The sequence below is a fragment of the Guyanagaster necrorhizus genome (assembly GCF_019112545.1).
Source record: "Guyanagaster necrorhizus MCA 3950 unplaced genomic scaffold BT62scaffold_1, whole genome shotgun sequence".
Lineage (NCBI taxonomy): Eukaryota > Fungi > Basidiomycota > Agaricomycetes > Agaricales > Physalacriaceae > Guyanagaster > Guyanagaster necrorhizus.
In genome coordinates this window covers 1,237,637-1,257,688 of record NW_025064880.1, presented here as the reverse complement: position 1 = coordinate 1,257,688, position 20,052 = coordinate 1,237,637, and the positions used below count along the sequence as shown (strand labels likewise).

General features: G+C 47.6%; 7 protein-coding genes across 7 annotated transcripts; 4 read left to right on the top strand and 3 right to left on the bottom strand.

Annotated features, from left to right (window-relative positions):
• Window positions 1-1,048: 1,048 nt before the first annotated feature.
• On the bottom strand, window positions 1,049-2,998 carry BT62DRAFT_925361 (uncharacterized protein). Its single transcript, XM_043184791.1, has 5 exons — window positions 2,524-2,998; window positions 2,174-2,475; window positions 1,919-2,120; window positions 1,534-1,866; window positions 1,049-1,468 (listed from the first exon to the last, which is right to left on the bottom strand). Exons 1-5 carry the CDS (start codon window positions 2,824-2,826, stop codon window positions 1,262-1,264), a joined length of 1,347 nt encoding a protein of 448 aa, XP_043046319.1. The 5' UTR covers window positions 2,827-2,998; the 3' UTR covers window positions 1,049-1,261.
• A 91-nt stretch (window positions 2,999-3,089) lies between these two features.
• On the top strand, window positions 3,090-4,957 carry BT62DRAFT_925360 (3-hydroxyisobutyrate dehydrogenase). Its single transcript, XM_043184790.1, has 6 exons — window positions 3,090-3,730; window positions 3,782-4,008; window positions 4,068-4,222; window positions 4,278-4,496; window positions 4,547-4,716; window positions 4,772-4,957. The coding sequence occupies exons 1-5, from the start codon at window positions 3,483-3,485 to the stop codon at window positions 4,703-4,705; spliced, it is 1,008 nt and encodes a 335-aa protein (XP_043046318.1). The 5' UTR covers window positions 3,090-3,482; the 3' UTR covers window positions 4,706-4,716; window positions 4,772-4,957.
• Window positions 4,954-7,074, bottom strand: BT62DRAFT_925358 (WD40 repeat-like protein). The gene is made up of 7 exons (XM_043184789.1): window positions 6,800-7,074; window positions 6,682-6,750; window positions 6,525-6,629; window positions 6,116-6,467; window positions 5,943-6,063; window positions 5,746-5,897; window positions 4,954-5,689 (listed from the first exon to the last, which is right to left on the bottom strand). Exons 1-7 carry the CDS (start codon window positions 7,034-7,036, stop codon window positions 5,040-5,042), a joined length of 1,686 nt encoding a protein of 561 aa, XP_043046317.1. The 5' UTR covers window positions 7,037-7,074; the 3' UTR covers window positions 4,954-5,039.
• Window positions 7,075-7,127: 53 nt separating this feature from the next.
• On the top strand, window positions 7,128-12,736 carry BT62DRAFT_939937 (Sec7-domain-containing protein). The gene is made up of 19 exons (XM_043187733.1): window positions 7,128-7,437; window positions 7,486-7,842; window positions 7,896-8,153; window positions 8,211-8,848; window positions 8,905-9,021; window positions 9,073-9,378; window positions 9,432-9,549; window positions 9,602-9,687; window positions 9,737-9,814; window positions 9,861-9,975; window positions 10,023-10,432; window positions 10,489-10,784; window positions 10,837-11,055; window positions 11,108-11,225; window positions 11,280-11,413; window positions 11,464-11,703; window positions 11,753-11,853; window positions 11,908-12,299; window positions 12,351-12,736. Exons 1-19 carry the CDS (start codon window positions 7,149-7,151, stop codon window positions 12,573-12,575), a joined length of 4,497 nt encoding a protein of 1,498 aa, XP_043046316.1. The 5' UTR covers window positions 7,128-7,148; the 3' UTR covers window positions 12,576-12,736.
• Window positions 12,737-13,482: 746 nt separating this feature from the next.
• On the top strand, window positions 13,483-16,368 carry BT62DRAFT_925356 (Metallo-dependent phosphatase). The gene is made up of 13 exons (XM_043184788.1): window positions 13,483-13,772; window positions 13,822-13,864; window positions 13,920-13,940; window positions 13,993-14,033; window positions 14,086-14,204; window positions 14,255-14,398; window positions 14,451-14,460; window positions 14,512-14,815; window positions 14,871-15,028; window positions 15,084-15,219; window positions 15,271-15,400; window positions 15,456-15,769; window positions 15,819-16,368. Exons 1-13 carry the CDS (start codon window positions 13,536-13,538, stop codon window positions 16,184-16,186), a joined length of 2,025 nt encoding a protein of 674 aa, XP_043046315.1. The 5' UTR covers window positions 13,483-13,535; the 3' UTR covers window positions 16,187-16,368.
• BT62DRAFT_989862 (uncharacterized protein) lies at window positions 16,079-17,011 on the bottom strand (the record flags this gene model as incomplete). Its single annotated transcript, XM_043190181.1, has 4 exons — window positions 16,079-16,476; window positions 16,530-16,629; window positions 16,683-16,774; window positions 16,825-17,011. 4 exons carry the CDS (start codon window positions 17,009-17,011, stop codon window positions 16,361-16,363), a joined length of 495 nt encoding a protein of 164 aa, XP_043046314.1. The 3' UTR covers window positions 16,079-16,360.
• Window positions 17,012-17,127: 116 nt separating this feature from the next.
• Window positions 17,128-20,021, top strand: BT62DRAFT_1070532 (uncharacterized protein; the record flags this gene model as incomplete). Its single annotated transcript, XM_043178673.1, has 7 exons — window positions 17,128-18,300; window positions 18,351-18,543; window positions 18,601-19,071; window positions 19,120-19,206; window positions 19,258-19,335; window positions 19,397-19,639; window positions 19,689-20,021. The coding sequence occupies 7 exons, from the start codon at window positions 17,128-17,130 to the stop codon at window positions 19,712-19,714; spliced, it is 2,271 nt and encodes a 756-aa protein (XP_043046313.1). The 3' UTR covers window positions 19,715-20,021.
• Between the last annotated feature and the right edge of the window lie 31 nt (window positions 20,022-20,052).

Here is a 20,052-nt window from a genome sequence, read left to right as displayed (position 1 = left end):
ACTTTGAAATTAAGTTCCAGAGGCGAAGGATAGGGCCCATAATAACTGCGTACATTCACGTACGTAGGATGTTCCAGACCACGATCTTGCGAAACGCAGGGTTGCATGTCCTTGGGGTTAGCTATTGTTAAAGCGGGCGAACATATACCAGCGCAGACGCCTAAAATAAGCACTAATAGACTTCACCTCGTGAATCAGGCGCTGTGAAGGCTGCCATATATAAGTATATTAACGATATTCAAATGGAAAGTAGAACTCACCCTGTGTGTAATGAAGAACACTTTAGAAAGGTTTGCAATTCCTTTGATACTATGTAATGACAAGGAAATCTCTCTAGCATGTACTGGGGTGGGTTAGAACCATTGCGATTAATTTCCGGAATTCTGGGGTGCTTCTAAGAGCTTTGAGTCATAAATGGGGCAGGGCAGCATAAATGATCACAGTTGTAAGACGTTATTAAGACTCAGGTAATTCTTCTCCGAAACGACGGGAAGCGGCTGAGAATAGTAAGTTGTCCTCGGAGGAGAAGAAACAACTTTTTGTCCCAGAGGCAACTTGAACAGCAGATGGCAATTCTCCACCCAACATGCGTCCTGAGCTAGTCGAGAAACCAAGAGTGTCAGAGACCGACCTTTATAATCGCGAAGATTTGTTGGGTGACAGATGTTACTCACCGTAAGTGAACGAAAAGAAGATATTCCACTGCATGACGACCTCAGTATATCGAAACTGAAAGATATTTATTTTTAGTCAGCCTTCAGCCTAAAAAATACCAAAGAAATAAGTGCAATTTTCGAAATATAGAAAGGTTATTAGCAATTTCTTTTACCTATTTTAGGCACAAATATAAATTAAAACAAATATCTTTCGAATTCACATTTACTGTTCAATTACGAGGAAGACAATTGACGAAGGTTCGAACTTCTGGTAAAGACAACACTGGACAACAGTGATCGTCCAAGGGCCCTAAGCTGAAATCACGAGTTAGCTTGTCCACATGGAAGAAACTCGTGGCGATCAAGACTACCCAGATGTTGCAAATAGTTTAGCCTTTGCTTTGAAAAAAGTCAAAGGGCTACCGCTGAACCCAGCTGTTAGCCACGGACACCTGATGATAATCGCTGCCCAAACTCAAGACATGCAACGATCGTCATGCAGTGGGTCCAAGTGGACAAAGGTTTCCAACTTTCAAGATCAGTTTTGTACCGAGATAGCTAAATTTAGTAGCACGGTAAATCCTTATCAATTAATGTCATCACATTCATACAACAGCGTAGACGGTATTCCCAATCCAATTGGACTGCGGGTCACTCGCTAACCCAACAGCCGGAGTTGGGATACCGTTGATAACAGGTTGTGGGGAAGGGCCCCAATGGTCCGTGGTCAATTCCACAATCTCTTCGTGGTGAAAGGTGGGTAAGTGCTCCGCCAGATTCTTTGGGGGTATGATGGTGACGCGTATAACGTACTGGAGTTCCAGACGTAGTCAGCCATCGTTGTGGGCCTCAACAAGTGCAAGAGAACGCGACGCACCTGAACACCGACACAGTCAACCATCCACGAGCTTTCCTTTCCCGTTCCACCGGCTTTAACATATCCTCGCAGTAACCGTACACCCTCTGCAAACTCATTCTGGTATTTCAGCTGGCCAGAGGTGAGGACCCACTCGCTGTGGTTTGAATCATCGTGTTCTTCCGGTTTCGAATTGAAGGTCTTCTTCGATCCGAAGGAGATACGTTTAAGTAGCACAACCCGTATAGAGCGGGTGAGCAACTTTGCAAAGTAAGGCTCTTTGGAAAATAAAAGGCTGACGGCAAAGGGTATGTCGTCGCCAGCGGAGAATCGCTGAGGGGTGGGTATCGAAACCTACATTACGCGCAAGTAAGTACAAAACTGAGACGATCAGAGAAAGACAGACATATACTGCTTTCATAAAGCGGTCTAGGTCCGATTTACATTTAGTGTTTGTCCAGGATGGAGTTGCAGCAACTGTGTGAACGCGATCCAACCAGTGCAGATAGATATCGGTTTCGTCGCTCAGTCGAGAGGGTCGGGGAATAGTAGAAAGAGGTGGGTTCACTGGGTGCGTCTTTGGTAAATAATAAACGGGTATCGCTTTTCTGTGGACAAGATCAGTAAGCTTGCCAGGAAGCGGGAAAAAAAAAAGGTGCACGTTTCATGTCGACGTAGATTGTTTAGGTTTCCTTTATGGATCATATCAATCTTTATGGTATAGGTGACCTCCAGTGCGGAGCCATAGAAATAACAGTTAAATGAAGGAGGTGTAGGCGCGGTACCTCCACCGGGAGTATTGATTTCAGTGGGAATAGGTATCGAGAAATGATGTTCTGCGTCCCAATCGAATACGCATCCCATACAGGAGGTGTACAATGGGAAAGTACGCGAAACTAAAGATGAAGTGGCGTCGCTATTGGTGCCCCGATAAGGGCGGAAAGTCGTTAGACGGCCTTCGAACTAGATAGATTGAATGAAGAGCGATCAAAATCGAACCAAGGTGCGCACCGAAACAGTGACTTGTTCAACATGCTGGCGTTGCTCCAAAAACTTGACGCTGCCCACTACTGTTCCGCCAAGTCCGTAGCTTGGAGAAGTAAGCCCCCATATGTGAGGGCCTAAATCAATCTTCATGTGTTTCGTTTCGCATGACCAATGGTGCGTAGAGGAAGATATCTCTGGGGAAAACGGCTCGGGATGGAGACTAACTTCAGTAAGTCCGGGGTGAGCCGAGTACGATGGGGACGCTAAGGACAAGTCAGTATCATAGGCTGGTAGGTTTTCAGTATCGAGGGTGAGGTCGGCGTCCATTGATGGTAGTAGGATAGATGGAAACAGGGTCGGAGGAAGTAACCGTTAACAATAAGCGAAAGCCGAAGGTATTACCGGCGAGGGACAACAAGTGTTACCGTGTCCCTTCAGACAAGGCAAGGTCTAGGCAAAGGCAAAGAGAAGAGTGCACCTTCAAACCTTCGTATTTAGAGAAGATGTATGGCCGATTACTATGCTCTAGACCGTTCGCGCCGACTCGGGTTGTCCCGGATCCAAACATAGTCTATTACACTGAATAATTCCCTCATTCATCCAAAGGTCTAGAAGAGCGTTCAAGTGGAGCAAGGCATTTACTTTACCTTGCCCCTCTTGAGGACAAGTCATCCCCTGTTGCGCAACGACATGTTCAAGTTGCAATTTGCCAATCCTGATGCTAGGATAAACGGATTTTGATGCGTTGGTAAATTCATAAGGTGCTTGAATTACCCGGATTTTACAGGGAGACACAAGGGTCATCAATTCTGGGGTAAATCACTGGTAACGGATTCCCCTCTGTCTGTGTCTGCCGACAACCAACCAACCAACCAACCAACCACTCAACGGAACTCGGTATTTTTAATAGCCGGTCATGCTTTCCCCCCACAACCCCGCACGAAAACCCAGATGACCGCTTTGTGTAATAGTACGTACCCAGTATGAAGTCTCTCCGTCTGCTGGACCCTCTGTCTCGTATGACCTTGCGCTCAAAGAGCACCGCATTTGTCGGCTTAGGCCGCATGGGCTCCGAGATGGCCTACAACCTCTTTTCGAAACAACAAGCCCAAGAAGGCGACTCTCATTTCGTTGTATGCGACGCAGTGCCCGAACGTGCAGACCTTTTTTGCAGGGATTTTCTCTTCAAGTTCCCCGATGCCAAGATTCATACTGCATTGACTCCAGACGTGTGAGTATGCAACTTGATTCAGACTCCACTTCTCATTCAACCGATCTTCAGGGCTGCTATGTCGTCCCAGACAGTGATAACTATGCTTCCGTCATCTCCCCACGTAAAGCAAGTCTATAACGAAAGCATCATTCCCGGGATTCGTGCTCTTCCTCACAATGCAATCCGAGACACATTTGCCATCGATTCGACCACTCTCGATGTCTCAGTTGCCCAACAACTTGCCTCCCAGTTGAATGACCTCGGCGTTCAAGCTGTAGATGCGCCAGTATCTGGTGGTAAGACCCACCTTTCTTTCGTCTATCGCCTGCTGAACGTGTCAACTCGCATGTCTAAGGCGTCGCCGGGGCCAGGGCAGGAGCTCTCACGTTCCTCGTAGGAGGAACAGAAGCAGCTTTTGACAGATCATACTCTATTCTTTCTCTTATGGGCCAAAGAATCATTCACTGTGGTCCGTCTGGTGCTGGTCTCGGAGCTAAAATCTGCAACAATGTTAGCATTCGGGATGTTCCCACTCTGTACTCAGTTCAATGACCTTCTCTTTTAGCTCATGTTAGGTGTTCAGCAAATTGCTACTGCCGAAGCCATGCTACTGGGGAAGAGACTCGGTCTTGATCCCGTCGTCTTGTCAAGCGTTATCGGTTCATCAACTGGCAATTGTTGGTCCATGTCCGTCAATAATCCCGTGCCCAAAGCTCTGCCAGATCTATCTCCACCGTGCGACCGTGGCTATGAAGGAGGTTTCGCGACAAGCCTGATGCTCAAGGTATGAGAAACAGTATCCTTTAATGGCTATTGTTTCTTCACTTTGAGTAGGATATGGGCTTAGCCGCCGATATTGGAGCGCAAACGGGGACACCTCTTCCCATGGGAGATGCTGCTACGCAGATATACGCCCGGATGCTTCAAGCTTCCCCGGAACTTGCAACGAAAGATTTCTCATCTGTGTACAAGTTCCTTGAATCAAAAGCATGACTTCGTTTCAGGTATGCTGGGTGCTCTATGCTCTCTGAAAACCATACCAGCCTCATTCTTACATAGGTCAAACTGCAAAGATTATCTGCAACATATCTTCCCGATTGACTCAGTCAAATTCAAATCAGTATTGACAATGGACTTTTGTCACTGTACATTTATCGAGGTCTGAATTTATACATACCTTTTGGAAATGGACTTTTGATCCCCATACTGAGCTTTCGGGAGCGCACAAGTGAATGACTCAAAGAGGGGATGACTTGCATATTCTCAGGTCCTAGGTCTTCTCAAGTGGTATATGCGTAGTTGTAGATCAACACTTTCCCAAGCAATATCAATATCTTCCTCCCCCTCGCCTCGAACCCCAACTATCGCCGTAGCGAGATTGTCTACGTTCTCCCCTATCCCAATCACCTCCACCACGGCTGTTCCGGCCCCATTCATCCCCTCCGTGTGCGTATGAATCTTCTTGTGCCGGGGGTAGTCTAGGTGGGGGTGGAGGTCCGCCACCAATTCCAGGAATGAAATCGTCTTCTCCTCCATTGTTCCAATTATTTTTACCATGCCCGTTATCTCCATTGTAATCCTCACTCCGGTCTCCCTCCTCTTCCTTGCCCCACCATTCCCCGTTTCCACCATAACTAAAGCCAGGCACCATTGAGTCGTCTTCCTCGTCCTGACCACTGGTGTCGATCATTTCTGGTGGCTTCTCTCCGCCCCCAGAGAAAACGGAAGAGGCATCACCAGGGCGTTCACGGCACCAAAATCGGGTAGTATGGTCATTAGATGCGGTGACGAGGAGGTGGCCGAGGGGATGGAAGGCCATAGACCATACGTTTGAGTCGTGTGCTTGAGAGAGGGTAGCGCGTGGTGAGGATACGGGTTGACTCAGCGTTTCGTCTTCTGCACCCAGATCCCAGTGAAGAACGGCACCTTCAGAGCCACCAGAGACAAGGATGGGGTGTAAGGGATGCCATGCGACGGCTATATGAATGTTGTTATTAGATTTTTCAAATAGAGAATATGAGATGCGTACGCACAGCACACTTCTTTCTTGTGTCCTTTGAGTATCCGGAATTCTTTCATGGCACGGATATCGAAGACACGAACAGTTTGGTCACGAGAAGCACTGGCAACCATGTTACCGTTGGGCGACCAAGCTAGCGCTTGGATCGTGTTCTTGTGCTGATGTCTAAAGCAGGTTAGGTTCAGCATGAAAGCGGGTGAACCGACGTACAAGGTAGACAGGACGGTGCCTGTTCGAGGATCCCAGAACTTTATCTGGTTATCTTTACTTCCAGAAACGAGGAGGCCTTTAGACGGATGCCATTGGACACATTTTACATCCCAACCGTGCCCTAGGGAATAAAATCAGAGTTCCTCTAACGGTGTGAAAACCAAGCACTCAACCCGTTAAAACACTCTCCACTCGGCTTTCTGCAAAGGACCATATACGAACACTAGAGTCATCGCTTGCCGTTGCAAACCGACGATCGTCTGGACTGAAACTGATACCACGTATGGCTTCTCGCGAGCTGGACCCTTGCCATGCTGTCAAGTTGTTCATGTTGGGCTCGAAGTACTTGATGACACCACTCTTGTCTGCAGATACTAGGTATGCCCCAGAGTGTGTAAAACTGAAAGTGCAGATGGCGCTGTCATGGGCTTGGAGGATAGTTTCGAAATTGAATGTGAGTCCATTCCAGAGAGTGAACTCTCCACTGGTAGAACCTGTGAGGACGCGTCTTCCTTCAGGCGTCCACTGAATTACTTGAGTTGTCGGCGCTTTGTTCGCTCACTCAACAAGAGAAGCACGAACCGTCACGATGTTCACGGGACAACGAATTTTATTTGTTGAAGTATGGATGAATTTTGTACACAAGGATGTAGATGAATTGCCCGGATATGCTTTGGGGGGTAATAACTGTGGGGAAGAGGTTTATAGACTCGCCTGGGGATGAATTGAAACCTCGCACATTAATGATATATGGTGGTGCTGGTCGCAGCTGGGGCACGTAGGTAGAATTGGGGCGCAATTTACGCAACTGTGCTGTCCTGAGTATAAGGATTTCATGACAGAAAATGAAGGCGCACCAATGCCCATCGACCCATTCCTCCGTAATAATCTACTGTCTTCCTTGGCCGCGTCTTTTTGATAATTTTGCCATCTAATATCTGTCGGCTATTTGCCAGTTCTTGCTCTTGAATCTTGGCGTCATCAACCGGAGGCGGCTGTGGAGGTAAAAGGTGTTTTTTGGGCGTCCATTCAAGGTGTGAGTTGACAGATGGCTGAGGTAGAGCGCTCTTCGGCAGAAGAACAGGCAAAGGCATGCCCAGAAAGATGGAAGAAATGTAAGAAAGAAACGAGGATATGTATTTGTCTCAAACTTTCGAAGCAAACAAATTACATGGCTCGGTGACACGACGGCCACGTCTTGGATATATGCACGCCTCAATGGCTCATCCACAGCCTTCACCGACGCGCCGGACGGTGTCGCAGAAACATATCCTGTATTCTGAAATACTGTCCGTCACTTCTATTATGCGGAAGAATTCCCGATGGGCGTCGGCTACGCACTTTATGAATACGAGAGACTCGGCCCTCGGAAGCAACCTAGGGCTCCGAATATCCACCGCTGCCCACCATGACAAGCATTATAGGAGCGGAAGCAGGGAAATAGATCTTATGGTTGGATTCCAGGAATTAAAACGAGCACTGAGGGATGTGGAAGGTAAGTGACACGTCCGTTGTTGCCTTTACTGTGCTCAAATGATATCAGACGTTACGAGCGTTCCTTTGCCTACGATCCTAGGTCCTTTTTTTGCTATCATTCGTTCTCCTCTTTCAACCGGGCCAATCACGTCTACCGCGCTTTCTTCGCTTCACAAGTTCTTCACTTGCGGCCTTATTTCATCGCAATCCGTTTCCCTCGATGCAGCACTCGTGGAACTCAGCAGCACTGTATCTCACTGTAAATTCGAACCTAGTGACTCATCCGGAGATGAAGTCGTTCTACTCAAGATCATGTCAGTCATACAGGACTGTCTTTGTGGACACGGAACAGTGCTAGGAGATGTTGAGGTGTGCGAAATGTTGGAGACTGTTCTTACGACGTGCTGTCAGATGCGTCTGAGTGGTGAGTAGTCTTCTCGTCGCGTTACTTCCGGAAGTTCAACACAGAACGCTCAGAAACCTTACGGCGCTCTGCCGAAACAACAATGCATGCTCTCGTCCGAACTGTTTTTTCTCGGCTCCACTTTTTGGATGCTGCTGCAGAAGAGGAGAAACTCCGTTGCAATGATGAAGAGACCCAAGATGGCGAGATAAAGATGTCAGTGTCGACAGAACAGGACACAGAACAACCTCTGCCAGACCAGTTTCCGACGCCAGTTGTGGAGGAACTACGTCCCCCACCTTCCCCGGTACCTGCTGGTCCCAGGCCTCAATGTGAGTTTCTCGTCTTAGTCACAGTGACCCACTGAATGAGATTGGGATAAATGTCAGATGGACTACCGTCGATATTGGAACTTCTCCGCGTTCTCGTCCACGTCTTGGACCCTAACGATCAGCAGCATACAGACTCTACGCGCTTAATCGTCCTCGGAATTCTGAATGCCGCATTGGAGGAAGTTGGCCCTAGAATCACAGATTTTCCCTCATTGGAAGCGCTCATACTTGATCCCGGTTGCAAGTTCCTCTTTCAGCTGGCACGATCGGAAAATAGCTCTGTCCTTCATTCCTCATTACGCACGATATCAACCATGTTTGACACCATGCGACAACACTTAAAACTGCAGCAAGAGCTCTTCCTGGCGTTCACGATAGATCGCCTTGCTCCTGCACTCTCAAAGGCTCAGCAGGCTATGAACAAGAAAGGCGTCTATACGGGATCTCCTAGATCTGGGACGCCTGGCACCTCGTCTTTGGGTCCAGTCGATGTCGAGTTACAATTGGAAAAACAAGCTTCTACTCCGCCTCGATTACTTGTTCCTCCTGCGCGAGGAGAAACGCGTGATTTAAGTCTGGAAATCTTGAGTCAGATTTCCAGACATGCTAGTTTTATGGTTGATTTATATACTAACTACGACTGTGACATTAATTGCGAAAACTTGCTGGAACGTCTCATCGACTTTTTGACGAAAGTGAGTCCATATTACTGATCTCATATGTTCGCTTACCAAGGTATATTTGTCTCCAGTCGGTGTATCCAGCATATTACGGCGGAGGCTTAGACGTGCAGCAACGAAACGCCCAATTCCTTTGTCTGGACCTTCTGCTAGCTTTTGTCAATGATATGGCCGGTCGAGCTAATGGTGTCTGTAGCGTTTCATTTCAAATTGCACCGTTTTGACCTGGCTGTTATTAGGCTTCAAGTCCGTGGTCTCCAGAGTTCCCATCTCCCGAGTCCCTTCTGCGGAAGAAATCTCAAAAGAAGTTGATTCTCGCTGGTGCTTCTCGTTTCAATGCAAAGCCGAAGGCTGGCATTGCCTTTCTGGAGGAGAATGGGCTGATATATGCTGACCTGTCCCCGGAGGTCAGTAAAGCTCAGAGTCTGGCAAAGTTCCTGAAGAGCTGTACTCGGTTGGATAAACGCCTTTTGGGAGATTACATATCGAAACCTGATAACATTGAGGTGCTTAAGGCATTTATCGGTCTTTTCGACTTCAAAAATGTTTGTCATTCCAACAACATCGTGTCCAACAGAGTGACTTTCTGCCCCTCTAGAAACCTATGGCTGAAGCCATGCGAGAGCTATTGGAAACCTTCCGGCTACCTGGCGAGGCGCAGCAAATCTCCCGAATAACGGAGACGTTTGCGTCCATATATTTTGCATCGGGACCAGGTAACCTAGGAGTTTCCCTTTTGCACTGTATATGTGCTGAGCAGTCTCCCAGCTGAAATCAGGAGCGAGGATGCCGTCTATGTCTTAGCCTATTCTATCATCATGCTCAACACTGATCTGCATAATCCGCAAGTCCGGGTACGTGCTGTAGACTAATTTAGAGATCCTGGAGTCTAAGTGGCACTAGAAACGAATGTCTTTTGAGGAGTATCAAAAGAACTTGAGGGGCGTTAACGATAAAGGCGATTTCCCTGCTGAGTATCTGGTATGTCCCAATACACTCGTATCAACATGTTCTGAATTGTCATTAGCAAAACATCTACGACTCCATACGCAAAAGAGAGATTGTCATGCCTGAGGAGCATACGGGACAACTCGGTTTCGAGTATGCATGGAAAGAACTTTTGACACGTTCACGACAAGCTGGTACGGTTCTATGGTCTTTCCATAGGCCTTTAGTAATATGCCTGCAGGTGACTTTATGATATGCAATACGCCCCATTTCGATATCGACATCTTCAAGTCCGTCTGGAAACCTGTCATATCGGCCATCGCCTACGCCTTCATTAGTTTCGACGATGATTATATTATTCAACGGTCTGTCGCCGGATTCCGACAATGTGCTACACTCGCTGGACATTTCCGTCTTCCGGATGTATTTGACTTCGTCGTGGTGTCACTTTCGCAGGCGACTAGCCTTCTTTCGGAGTCCGTTCCAGTCCAAATTCCCAATTATCCTGTCGTAGATGTAGAAGGACAATCTGTCACAGTATCCAATCTGTCCATCAATTTTGGGACCAACTTCAAGGGTCAATTAGCTGCCGTTGTCCTCTTCAATATCGTCAATGGGAATGGCAATGCTCTTCGAGAAGGCTGGACACAGGTTTGGGCACTCACTATTCCATGACAGAAGAATCCTGACAAACGTTTGCACCTCAGATCTTCGAGATGTTCCAGAATTTGTTTCTTCACTCCTTACTTCCAACAAGGATGCTACAGATGGAAGATTTCCTTGGTGGTGTTTCCATGATACCTTTGCGTGGAAGTCAGCCGCAGCGTCATGCATCACGTAATGACGGAGGGCTTTTGTCGGCACTGTCTTCATATTTGATGACACCCTATGCAGCTAGTTCTGAAGCGCTACCCGAGGCTACCGATGTCGACGTTGAAAACACACTTTGCACAATAGATTGTATCACGTCATGTCGTCTGGACGAGCTGTATAGCCAGATCATGTACGGAGATTCCCTCTTATCTCCCAGCTCACTGACATATGTTGCATTCTAGGCAATTGGATCTACAGGCTCTTGTTGCGGCAGTTCGCGCCCTAGAGGCATTAGCGCATGACCGGACGGTAGCCAAACTCAAACAAGGTTCCGATGATGGAAACTTTGCGCCGCAAGATAATGACACGTACTCCCTTCCATACGATCCTGCGTCGATATTCCTGCTGGAGACCATGGTCAGTATAGCTTGTCAGACGCCGCAGCACATCGAAGATCTATGGTACGTCTCAACCGCTCGTTTGAGACACTGATCTTATCTGACACTGTTCTAGGCCAATCGTATTCGAACATTTATCAAATTTACTGTCATCTTCTGAGCAGTATAGCGTTCTCCTCATCGAGCGAGCTGTTGTGGGCCTCTTGCGACTTTGTTTGATACTTGCTCAAATCGTGCGTATTGACAACAAGTGAATAATATAGTTCGAGTGCTAATTTAGGTTGCAGCCTTCTCTTCGAGACCAGATCTATGTCTCTTTCGATCTCTTGTCGGGACTGACACCAGCTATTGCAAATTCAGTCGCAGAGCAAGTCATATCTGGAGTCATTCTCATTGTTCAAAAGCATCGCGATGTCATAAGGTCGGCCTTTACTCCACCATATTGGTGTTATCTCTGAAAGTGCGCTTTAGTTCCCAAACAGAGTGGAATTTAGTCTTTGCCCTTGTTCGGTCAACCATATCTAACCCAGAAGCCGCGCGCCTTTCATTCGAGCTTGTAACTGGCTTGGTGGCTGATGGACCTCAACAATTTACCACTGTCGACAACTGTTCAGGGCTTATCACTCTTTTGGACGAGTTTGCTTCTATCGCAGGTACTTCCGTTCAAAGTCAGCGACACGGACGACGACACGAGCCAGCGACTTCCGCGAGGTAAGCCCACTGCTGTTCCTGACGCCAGTAGTTCCTGATTACTATGCAGTTCACCAGCCGTGGAGCGCGGCAAGAAAGCTATTGATTTACTTGTCGACCTCAAGAAATGGGTATCGACTTTGGACACTTCAAATCTATCCAAAGAGAAAGGTAAATACTGAAACCGTCATCAGAATCCCGTGAATGCCGATGCTATGTTCACAGCCTGGCATCAATTATGGCTACCGCTACTTATCTCCCTCAGTCGACAGTCATCTAATGCATCTCGTGAGGTCCGGCATAGCGCCATGAGTCAGCTGCAGCGCGTACTATTAGGTTCTCACGTTATTTTCGACGAGGCATCGGATGTGCAGACAGAGGAGATCTTCCATCGGGTCGTATTCCCCCTTCTAGATGATCTGTTGAAGCCCCAAATATTCTTGCGCGATCCGCGCGCAATGCCAGAAACGAGGCTACGGGCGTCAGCGCTTCTGTGCAAAACCTTTATGCACTTTGAGGTTCGGGAGAGTCAGGCGCAGACCGATATTCGAGTTTTGTGGATCCAGATTTTGGATCTACTGGATAGATTGATGAATATCGATAAAAAAGACCAGCTGGTAGGCTTGTTGTCTTCCGTGATTCGACACTGTTTCTGACCCAGTTTGCAGTACGAAGCTATCCCAGAATCGTTGAAAAATGTCATCCTTGTGATGAATGCTGCGCAAATCCTCGTTCCGCCATCGTCAAATGATGAGCGCAGTCAACGGCAACGGACGCTATGGACAGCTACCTCTGAGAGGATGGAGCGCTTTTTGCCTGGTTTCCTGGTTGGTGTGATACCCTCACCACCAGAACCAGAATCCGCACCAGAACCTGCGCCGATTCCTTCATAGAATAGCTACGGACCTTGATACTCGGATATTTATATGTATATGGGTGGTAACTGTATGATACGAGCATTTTCATTTGTGTTTTATAAGACAAGAGAGTCAATCAAGTTGCCAGTTAGGACCCTTTCCTCCATCGCGTATGAACAACTCAGCACGTTGTAGACCATAGTAATCGTTCTCCTTCTCTGCAATGTGCCAGAGGTCTCCCTTTGTCCAAAGTGGCGTTCCTATGTTGATAGGCGCACCCTCTCTTGTGCAAGCATCAGAAAAAAAAAAAAACAACACCACGAAGATCGGAATCGATCATGAGATTGGCACCACTTATGTCATTCTAAAAATGACTGGAATTGGTGAACGAACTCTACAGAATAGATCCGACCTCCTTACATGGATCCATCCCATACTATGCAAGTGGTAGACAGCAATTTTATAGTCTTTCATCAACAAATTGAACTCAATATCCATTTTCTTCCAAACTGCTACTGAAAGGTCGCATTGGCATTTCTTCAGGCATAAACCAGATACATGACCACTTCTATCAGCCACGTAGCCTTGATACTCGCAAATGTTAGGATGAGGATGCCGACAAAGGTCTTCGTATACCCGCAACTCGCGAATCAGAATTTCTCCAAGTGGTTTAGCATCCGGTTTATCGCGGTCGTAGAATCCTCCGGAAGGATGTACAGCTGAGATGGAGGTCGAGTCTGGGGGAAGAGGCAAGTGCTGATTCTCTAGAGGAATACGCTTTCCTTGAAGTACCAGGCGTCAGACGCTGAAAACACTCACGAAACAGGTCTGAAAAGAAGCGGACACCGTACGGCAGCCGGTACCGATAAGCGCCAAGCGTTGATTGGCGTAGAAGACGATCACGTGTAACCTCGAGGCGGCACAACAGCGGCTACCATTTCTTGCAATCAACATCCATCTTCATCGATCATCCTTTATACCCAGTTTCGAGTACAAATGTCAATTTCCATCCTACATATAGTACACTGGAACGACGTGTACCGAGTCGCGCCTCAAAAAGTGTCTCCCAAGTCAAAGAAGACGATTGATGTTACTCAGTTCGCCGCGATGCTAGATGGTATAAGAGATCAGTGGCCTAGATTGAAGGATGGAACAAAGGATGGACTATCTCTATTTTCTGGAGACGTGTTTTCTCCTTCAGTCGAAAGTTCTGTAACCCGAGGGAGTCACATGGTTTGTCTGTTGTTTCCTTTAAAGTGTGTCATTTATCTATTGCTCTAAGGTCCCAGTCATGAACGAACTTGCCCCAGACGTATCTCTTACGGGTATATACCTCCTACTTCCAAGATTGACAGGCGATGCTTATCGTTCGTACGGCAGGAAACCATGATTTTGATTTTGGTTAGAAATGTTATCTCACATATATCTAGTCCTCACGTTTTCGTGCTACTAGGATACCCTCATCTTTCCAAGCTTATCAAGGACACCACCTTTGTACATCCCACCAGCCATCTCCTCCTGATCTCGCTGATCTCCAGTCCAACAGCCATGGATACTGAGCAACATCATTGACACTACAACGTCTCAGGTACCTGACCTCTTACACGAGTTCCAAGTATTCGAGCGGTCCGGAACTCGTATTGGTGTCATCGGATTGGTGGAAAAGTGCGTCCCTATCGTTGTTGGATTCCCATCATTCTTACAGTCGCACTCAGAGAATGGATTGGCACCGTCTCCACGTGGCCTCCTCACTTTAAGTACAGAGATATGAAGGAAGTTGGCATCTCCCTTTCGCAGCGTCTCCGTGATCCGAATGGCGAGTATAAGTGCGACATTATCATCGCGCTTACCCATTCTCGGTACGCCGTGATGTCTTCCCCTGCAAATAGCTCATTTATATCCATGTACCAGCATTCCAAATGTATGCATCGTGTAACTTGCTTGGTATCTGGAATTGATAATGCAGTCCTAGGATATCACTCTAGCAAAAAATCTTCTCGCGTTGTCTCCTTCGACGCAGAAAAACCAGCCCATCCATTCTAGCCACGGCGTTGATTTACTGTTAGGCGGACACGATCACTTATATTACGCAAGTAAAGGATGCGAATGGCAAGGATACGATACGAACGAGCATGTTCTGGGTGCCGACGATGATCACGGTGATGTGCTCGTCGTGAAGAGCGGTACTGACTTTCGAGATTTGAGTGAGATTGATCTGGAGCTTGAATCTACTCCTGACGGAAGTGTCAGGAGAAAAGTTATAAAGCGAGCTTTTGGTGAGATCTTCCATTACGACTTGGGGGTTGAAATCTGGTTGATTTGGTCTATCAGGTAAACGGCATTCGACGCAACCGGGTTCGAAGTCGTCGGAGAAGCTTAGCAAACTCCTTGAGAAGCTGCTATCCTCAGTGTCGTCGAGTCTCAAGGCTCCTGTTTGCGTTAGCAACGTACCTATAGATGTTCGCTCGCAGTTCATTCGTACTGCCGAGGTTAGTCTTTTGAGTTTGAATTTGATCTAGGATCTCACTGCCGTCTCATAATCAGTCTGCCGCTGGAAATTGGTTTGCAGATGTCATTCGCCATGCTTATGATGACACCTTGTGTATGAAAGGTTGTGGTGGTGCCGATGCAGTGTTCATTTGCGCTGGCACACTACGCGGGGATTCTATATATGGACCCGGTAATGCTGGTTCATATTGCTGAATTGAGAACCGTCTCATGATGTCTGTAGATTCTATCAGTTTGGGAGATATCCTTGAAATTCTGCCCTTTGAAGATCCGGTCGTTGTCCTTGAGCTTGATGGCAAGGCTATCTGGGACGCTCTGGAAGCATCATTGGAAACCTGGCCAGCACAAGAAGGGTAGGACATCCGTTTTCTCGAACCTATCTTGCGCAATTAATTAAAATGCTCAAAGGCGCTTCCCCATTGTTTCTGGTATGCGTGTCTCCTGGGATTCACGCCGGGAACCTGGTAAACGTGTTTTGGGCATCTGGCTCTCGAAAGAAGTAGAAGACAGCATCCACAATGGCTCTAGTGGTCGTTCTACGCCTAGGCTTGTTGATGCTCATCCCATAGAGCGCATTGAAGGCGGAAGGAAGTATAGCATCGTGACAAGAGAGTACATGGCGCAGGGACACGATGGTTTCTTGCCGCTCAAGAGAAACAAATACCTTGTCGATGACGAAGTGGGTCAAATGATGAGTACCCTGGTTCGCAAATATCTTCTAGGTACGGCCGTTGAACACTGAAGCCCAAAACTGACCTAACATTAACCAAGGATCTCACTTTGTCAATAAAATGGTTCGATTAGTGCATCAATCTGGCCATCAAAAATTGCATCGGGGAACGAAAGATGCAGTTTCCCGCGAGATCGCCAGTCGGCAGCGCAAACATCATGATTCTAAAGTGGTGTTGCAGTGGAAGAACGCAGCGCATCTTGCGTTGAGAAGTGCACGCTCCAAAACTCATTATCAGGATCACTTTAAAATTTGTGTGACTGAGCATATGAGCTCGGTAGATTTGTATGACGGCAAGAATGCTAGGAGGGGGAACAACATCCAAGAGAAGGTGAAGGAAGGCGATGATGATCTGTTGGTCATTGGCCCTGTGGTAGACGGGAGGTTGAAAGACGTAGGGAGAGTGTAGAGTGCCATGAAACGGACGGACTTGGCGTCGAGCATATATTTGCCAGGGGATATTCATTTTACAGAGGTTCCAGAGAGACAAGTTGACAGAAATACACACCGAGGTAAGGGATACAGTACAATTAATAGGTCTTGTTGAGCATTAGAACCATGCCAAAGACTGCTCAGGATGTGCTCATGTGTTGATGATGACCGGGACTATTACTTTGGGCGGTGGGTCTCCTGCAAGCGACCGAGCATAGTGAGTTATCAACCCTATGCTGCTGCCTATTCCGGCGCCACCCAAGACGACTAGCAACGTCAATGAGCACTCGTACGGAAATAATTATGTGTTTGACACGTACGATTCACGATATTAGCGCGTCTCCACAAAATAGCCGGAGTGAGCACAGCAAGTAAGATCGAGCCTATGACGCTGTGGTCCTCTGCTCTGATACGATTGGTCTGCGGACGTTATGATGAGTAAATAATCATCACGATAAAATATAACATCGTACATCATATGTAGATTCCAATCTATGTTTTCTGGCGATTTCTTCATTTGAAAAACGGTAACGAGCATACCCAAGGCCACCACCAACCATGGTACCTACATAACCCTCAGAGAGAAGATTCGAACGACAAGTTAATGGGTTGCACCTCCGACGCCACCGAGCCATGTCGCGCGAAGGAGACGGTTCACAGAAAAGCCGCGCCAACCATACCTCGACATAGAAAAGATAATATAGGCGGGCGGGGTAATCAGGGACAGAATCTGATATCCAGTGGTCATTGACTTGCGGACAAGATACTCGGTATCCGCAGCATGGGCGGCAGAGACAGCCATAGCGTTTCAGTCAGATTAAGACAGCGGCACTGGGAGGAGACTATGGTCCGTGCGCCGCTTAAGTAATGATGACAAATATAAGCCCTTTTTTTGACGCCCTCCCCCGAACTCTCACCATGACTTCCACCATGCTGGAACCTTTCGATACCCAGATGATGCTGGACTACCCTACAGACATCGACGTTCAGATGCAATCCGTGATGTGGATGCAATATGAATCCAGCATGGATACAGATGCCCATTTTGACCCAGATCAGTCGCTTGCCGACGCCGATTTCGACGTCGAAGTGGATATGGACTCGTACAATCAACCTCCACATAACCCTGAGTACGAGATGGTTGACGATGGTGCAGGTATCGAGCAGGAATTCATGGTTGATGTGGAGGTCTTGGATGAGTTCCCTCCGGACCAAAATACAGAGTTGGAACGCCATGACATTCAGTCACCCCCGCTCCCTATTGCGGATTTTGAGCTAGGTCTTCCAGCAGATCATACTCCCATTGAGCTTCCTTCGGAGAGCCATCCATCTTTTCATGCTACCCCTTCTCAAGGATCCGATTCACTCCTCCCTATTCATTCTGAAACGTCGCAGCTGACTCAGGACATTGCTATCTCGTCTTTTGAGCAGTCCACAGAGCCGTTATCAGAGAATGCCCCAGTGAACCATCTGCCGATTGATGGTACTTCAGATGCAGCCCCCATCGATACGTTATCCGCCGCGCCCTTGGAGCCTCTGGAGGAGGATCTGCTTTCCCATGAGAATCATGAAACTACTGTCGAGGTCACCTCAGGGGAAGTAATAGAGCCGTTGGGTGAGAACCATCAATCCCTTGAAGATGGAACGGTTGTCAGGGTCGAAGCGAATGCCCACGAGGTTGCAGCGACAACTGACGAGGCCGCTGTTGTCGAAGCAGAAGCCGTGTTTGTGTCTGGCCCCGCAGATGTGGAAGTGGTCTCTGACCCACACGCTGATGACCTGCCCAAGGATCCTCATGAAATTTCGGACGGGGTGTATATCGAGCCGCCCCCAGCTGTGCTACTTTCTTTTCCAGACTTTGATCATTCTGACGTTTGCTTGTTCAATCAGCCAAGCTTTGCATCTTCATCTTCTCAACCAGGACAGCAGGAGTATTCTTTACTGCTGGAGCACCATCCTACTCTGTACTATGAGTCTCTGTCGGCCGTGTTTGGTGCTCTTCGGGAAGACGAATACCTTTCTAGCGCCGTTGATCTATCTACAGCAGAGCTTGTTCTAGATGCGCATGACTTGCAGCTAGTGATTTCTGAAGTGAGTCGCGCCTACGAATTTTATCATATCTTGCTTATATAAAATTTCAGGACAATAAATACGCTAGTGAGGTAACTCTCCATGAACTGAACATAATTCATGATGCCTCCGATATTTCGGGACCGCTACGTCTACGGCTGCATACTGTCTCCCCACGATTCGTTCTTCGGTATCGCCAACTCCAAGATCATGTGGCACGCCTCCAACTGGAATCAGATGAGGTGTTCTATACAACCGACGAAGGTGAATATCTCTTCTCATTTTCTATCCCAGCGCGATACTCACTATCGAACTCTTCAGAGAATAAGAAGAACCAATTTGAAGAATCACATGACGCCAACGAGGAATCGGTACAGGAACAACGATACGAAGAAAATGTAGAACAACTTGAAGTCGCCGAACAAGATCAAGAACATACATCAGGCGCTGAAGGTGAAGAGGATGGTGAACAATATCTAGAAGAAGCGCCCGTCGAGCCATCGGTTCAACCCGAAAGCATTAAGGAGTTGGAGGAGCAACCAGAGGATCAGGTTGATGACCAGCACAGCGAACAAAAATGTGATGAAGGCCAATCGGCAGCAGACGAGCCAGCGGCCGCAACGCACAACGAATATGAGGATGATGCTGACGGAGACTACGACTATGGGGCTCCAGAAGAAGAGGATTTTGCTGCGGATTCAGTTCAGGAAACCTTATCGAGGCTGGTCACACCCCGTCCTTTTGAAGTTACATTGCCGCCTGAAAGTAAGGACGAAGAGCATATAGGTAAAGGTAAGCGTTTTGTCACTCCTCATTGACGAAGCTGACAATTTTTTTCAGATGATCATTCGCATACAGTAGCAGACACGTCGGGTACAACCGCTGTTACTGACATCGACACCTCTGAGAATGACGCGCCGTCGTCTGGTTCGTTCTTCTGTATTTTTTCCCCCGAATGCGTGTTCATATCATGTACAGAGCTTGATAAGGAATATGCTAACTCTGAAGATCATCAATTGCTAACGACGACCGACGATCCTAAGAACAGAAGTACAGGTTAGTAGTTGCATCTTGTCTTTGACTTAAGTCCAGGCTCACTTACCTGCTATCATATCAGCAGACTCCCGTGTTCACGTACAAGAAGAAAATTACGACGATTTAAACAATGAAGAGTGGGGGGATGCCGACGCTGAAGGTGACCCTGACACTACCTGGGAAGAACTCGACCCCGAAGCCGAAACCGCTTCCAATAAGAGCTCCGTTACGCTTGCCAGCCGGAGTTCGAAGCGATCCATTGACGAAGTTGAGGATGCTGACGGCGGCGACCTGGAAAATCCTTCGTCGCGACATAGCTCTCCAGGTATATACTTTTTCCACAGATAATAATGCATGTTACTGAGCAGTATCAGGTTCCAAACGAGTCCGTGTGGATTGAGCATCGACATCTTGTCGCCATGCTGTTTCTGGCGCTCGCCGCCTCGTTGAAAATGTTACAGGGATATCTACCAAGATGTCTCTGGGCTCAGGGGGTTGCGGTCCGTTGCTATGCCATTTCCCACCTAGGCGCTTTTCACACTGGCCAATACTCACTACATGAGGCTAAGTGATTTGTTTTTTTCTGACTGTCCAACAGCGTAGTATTTGTTTCTTTTTTTTTCATTCGTTTTGCTAACTCCATAGGCTATCATTCTGTAAGAGGCTCTGGCTGGATGGGAAGACGCGGAGACGGAGGCAAATCCTTTTATTACCGTATACCCGAGCGGCGATTGCCGG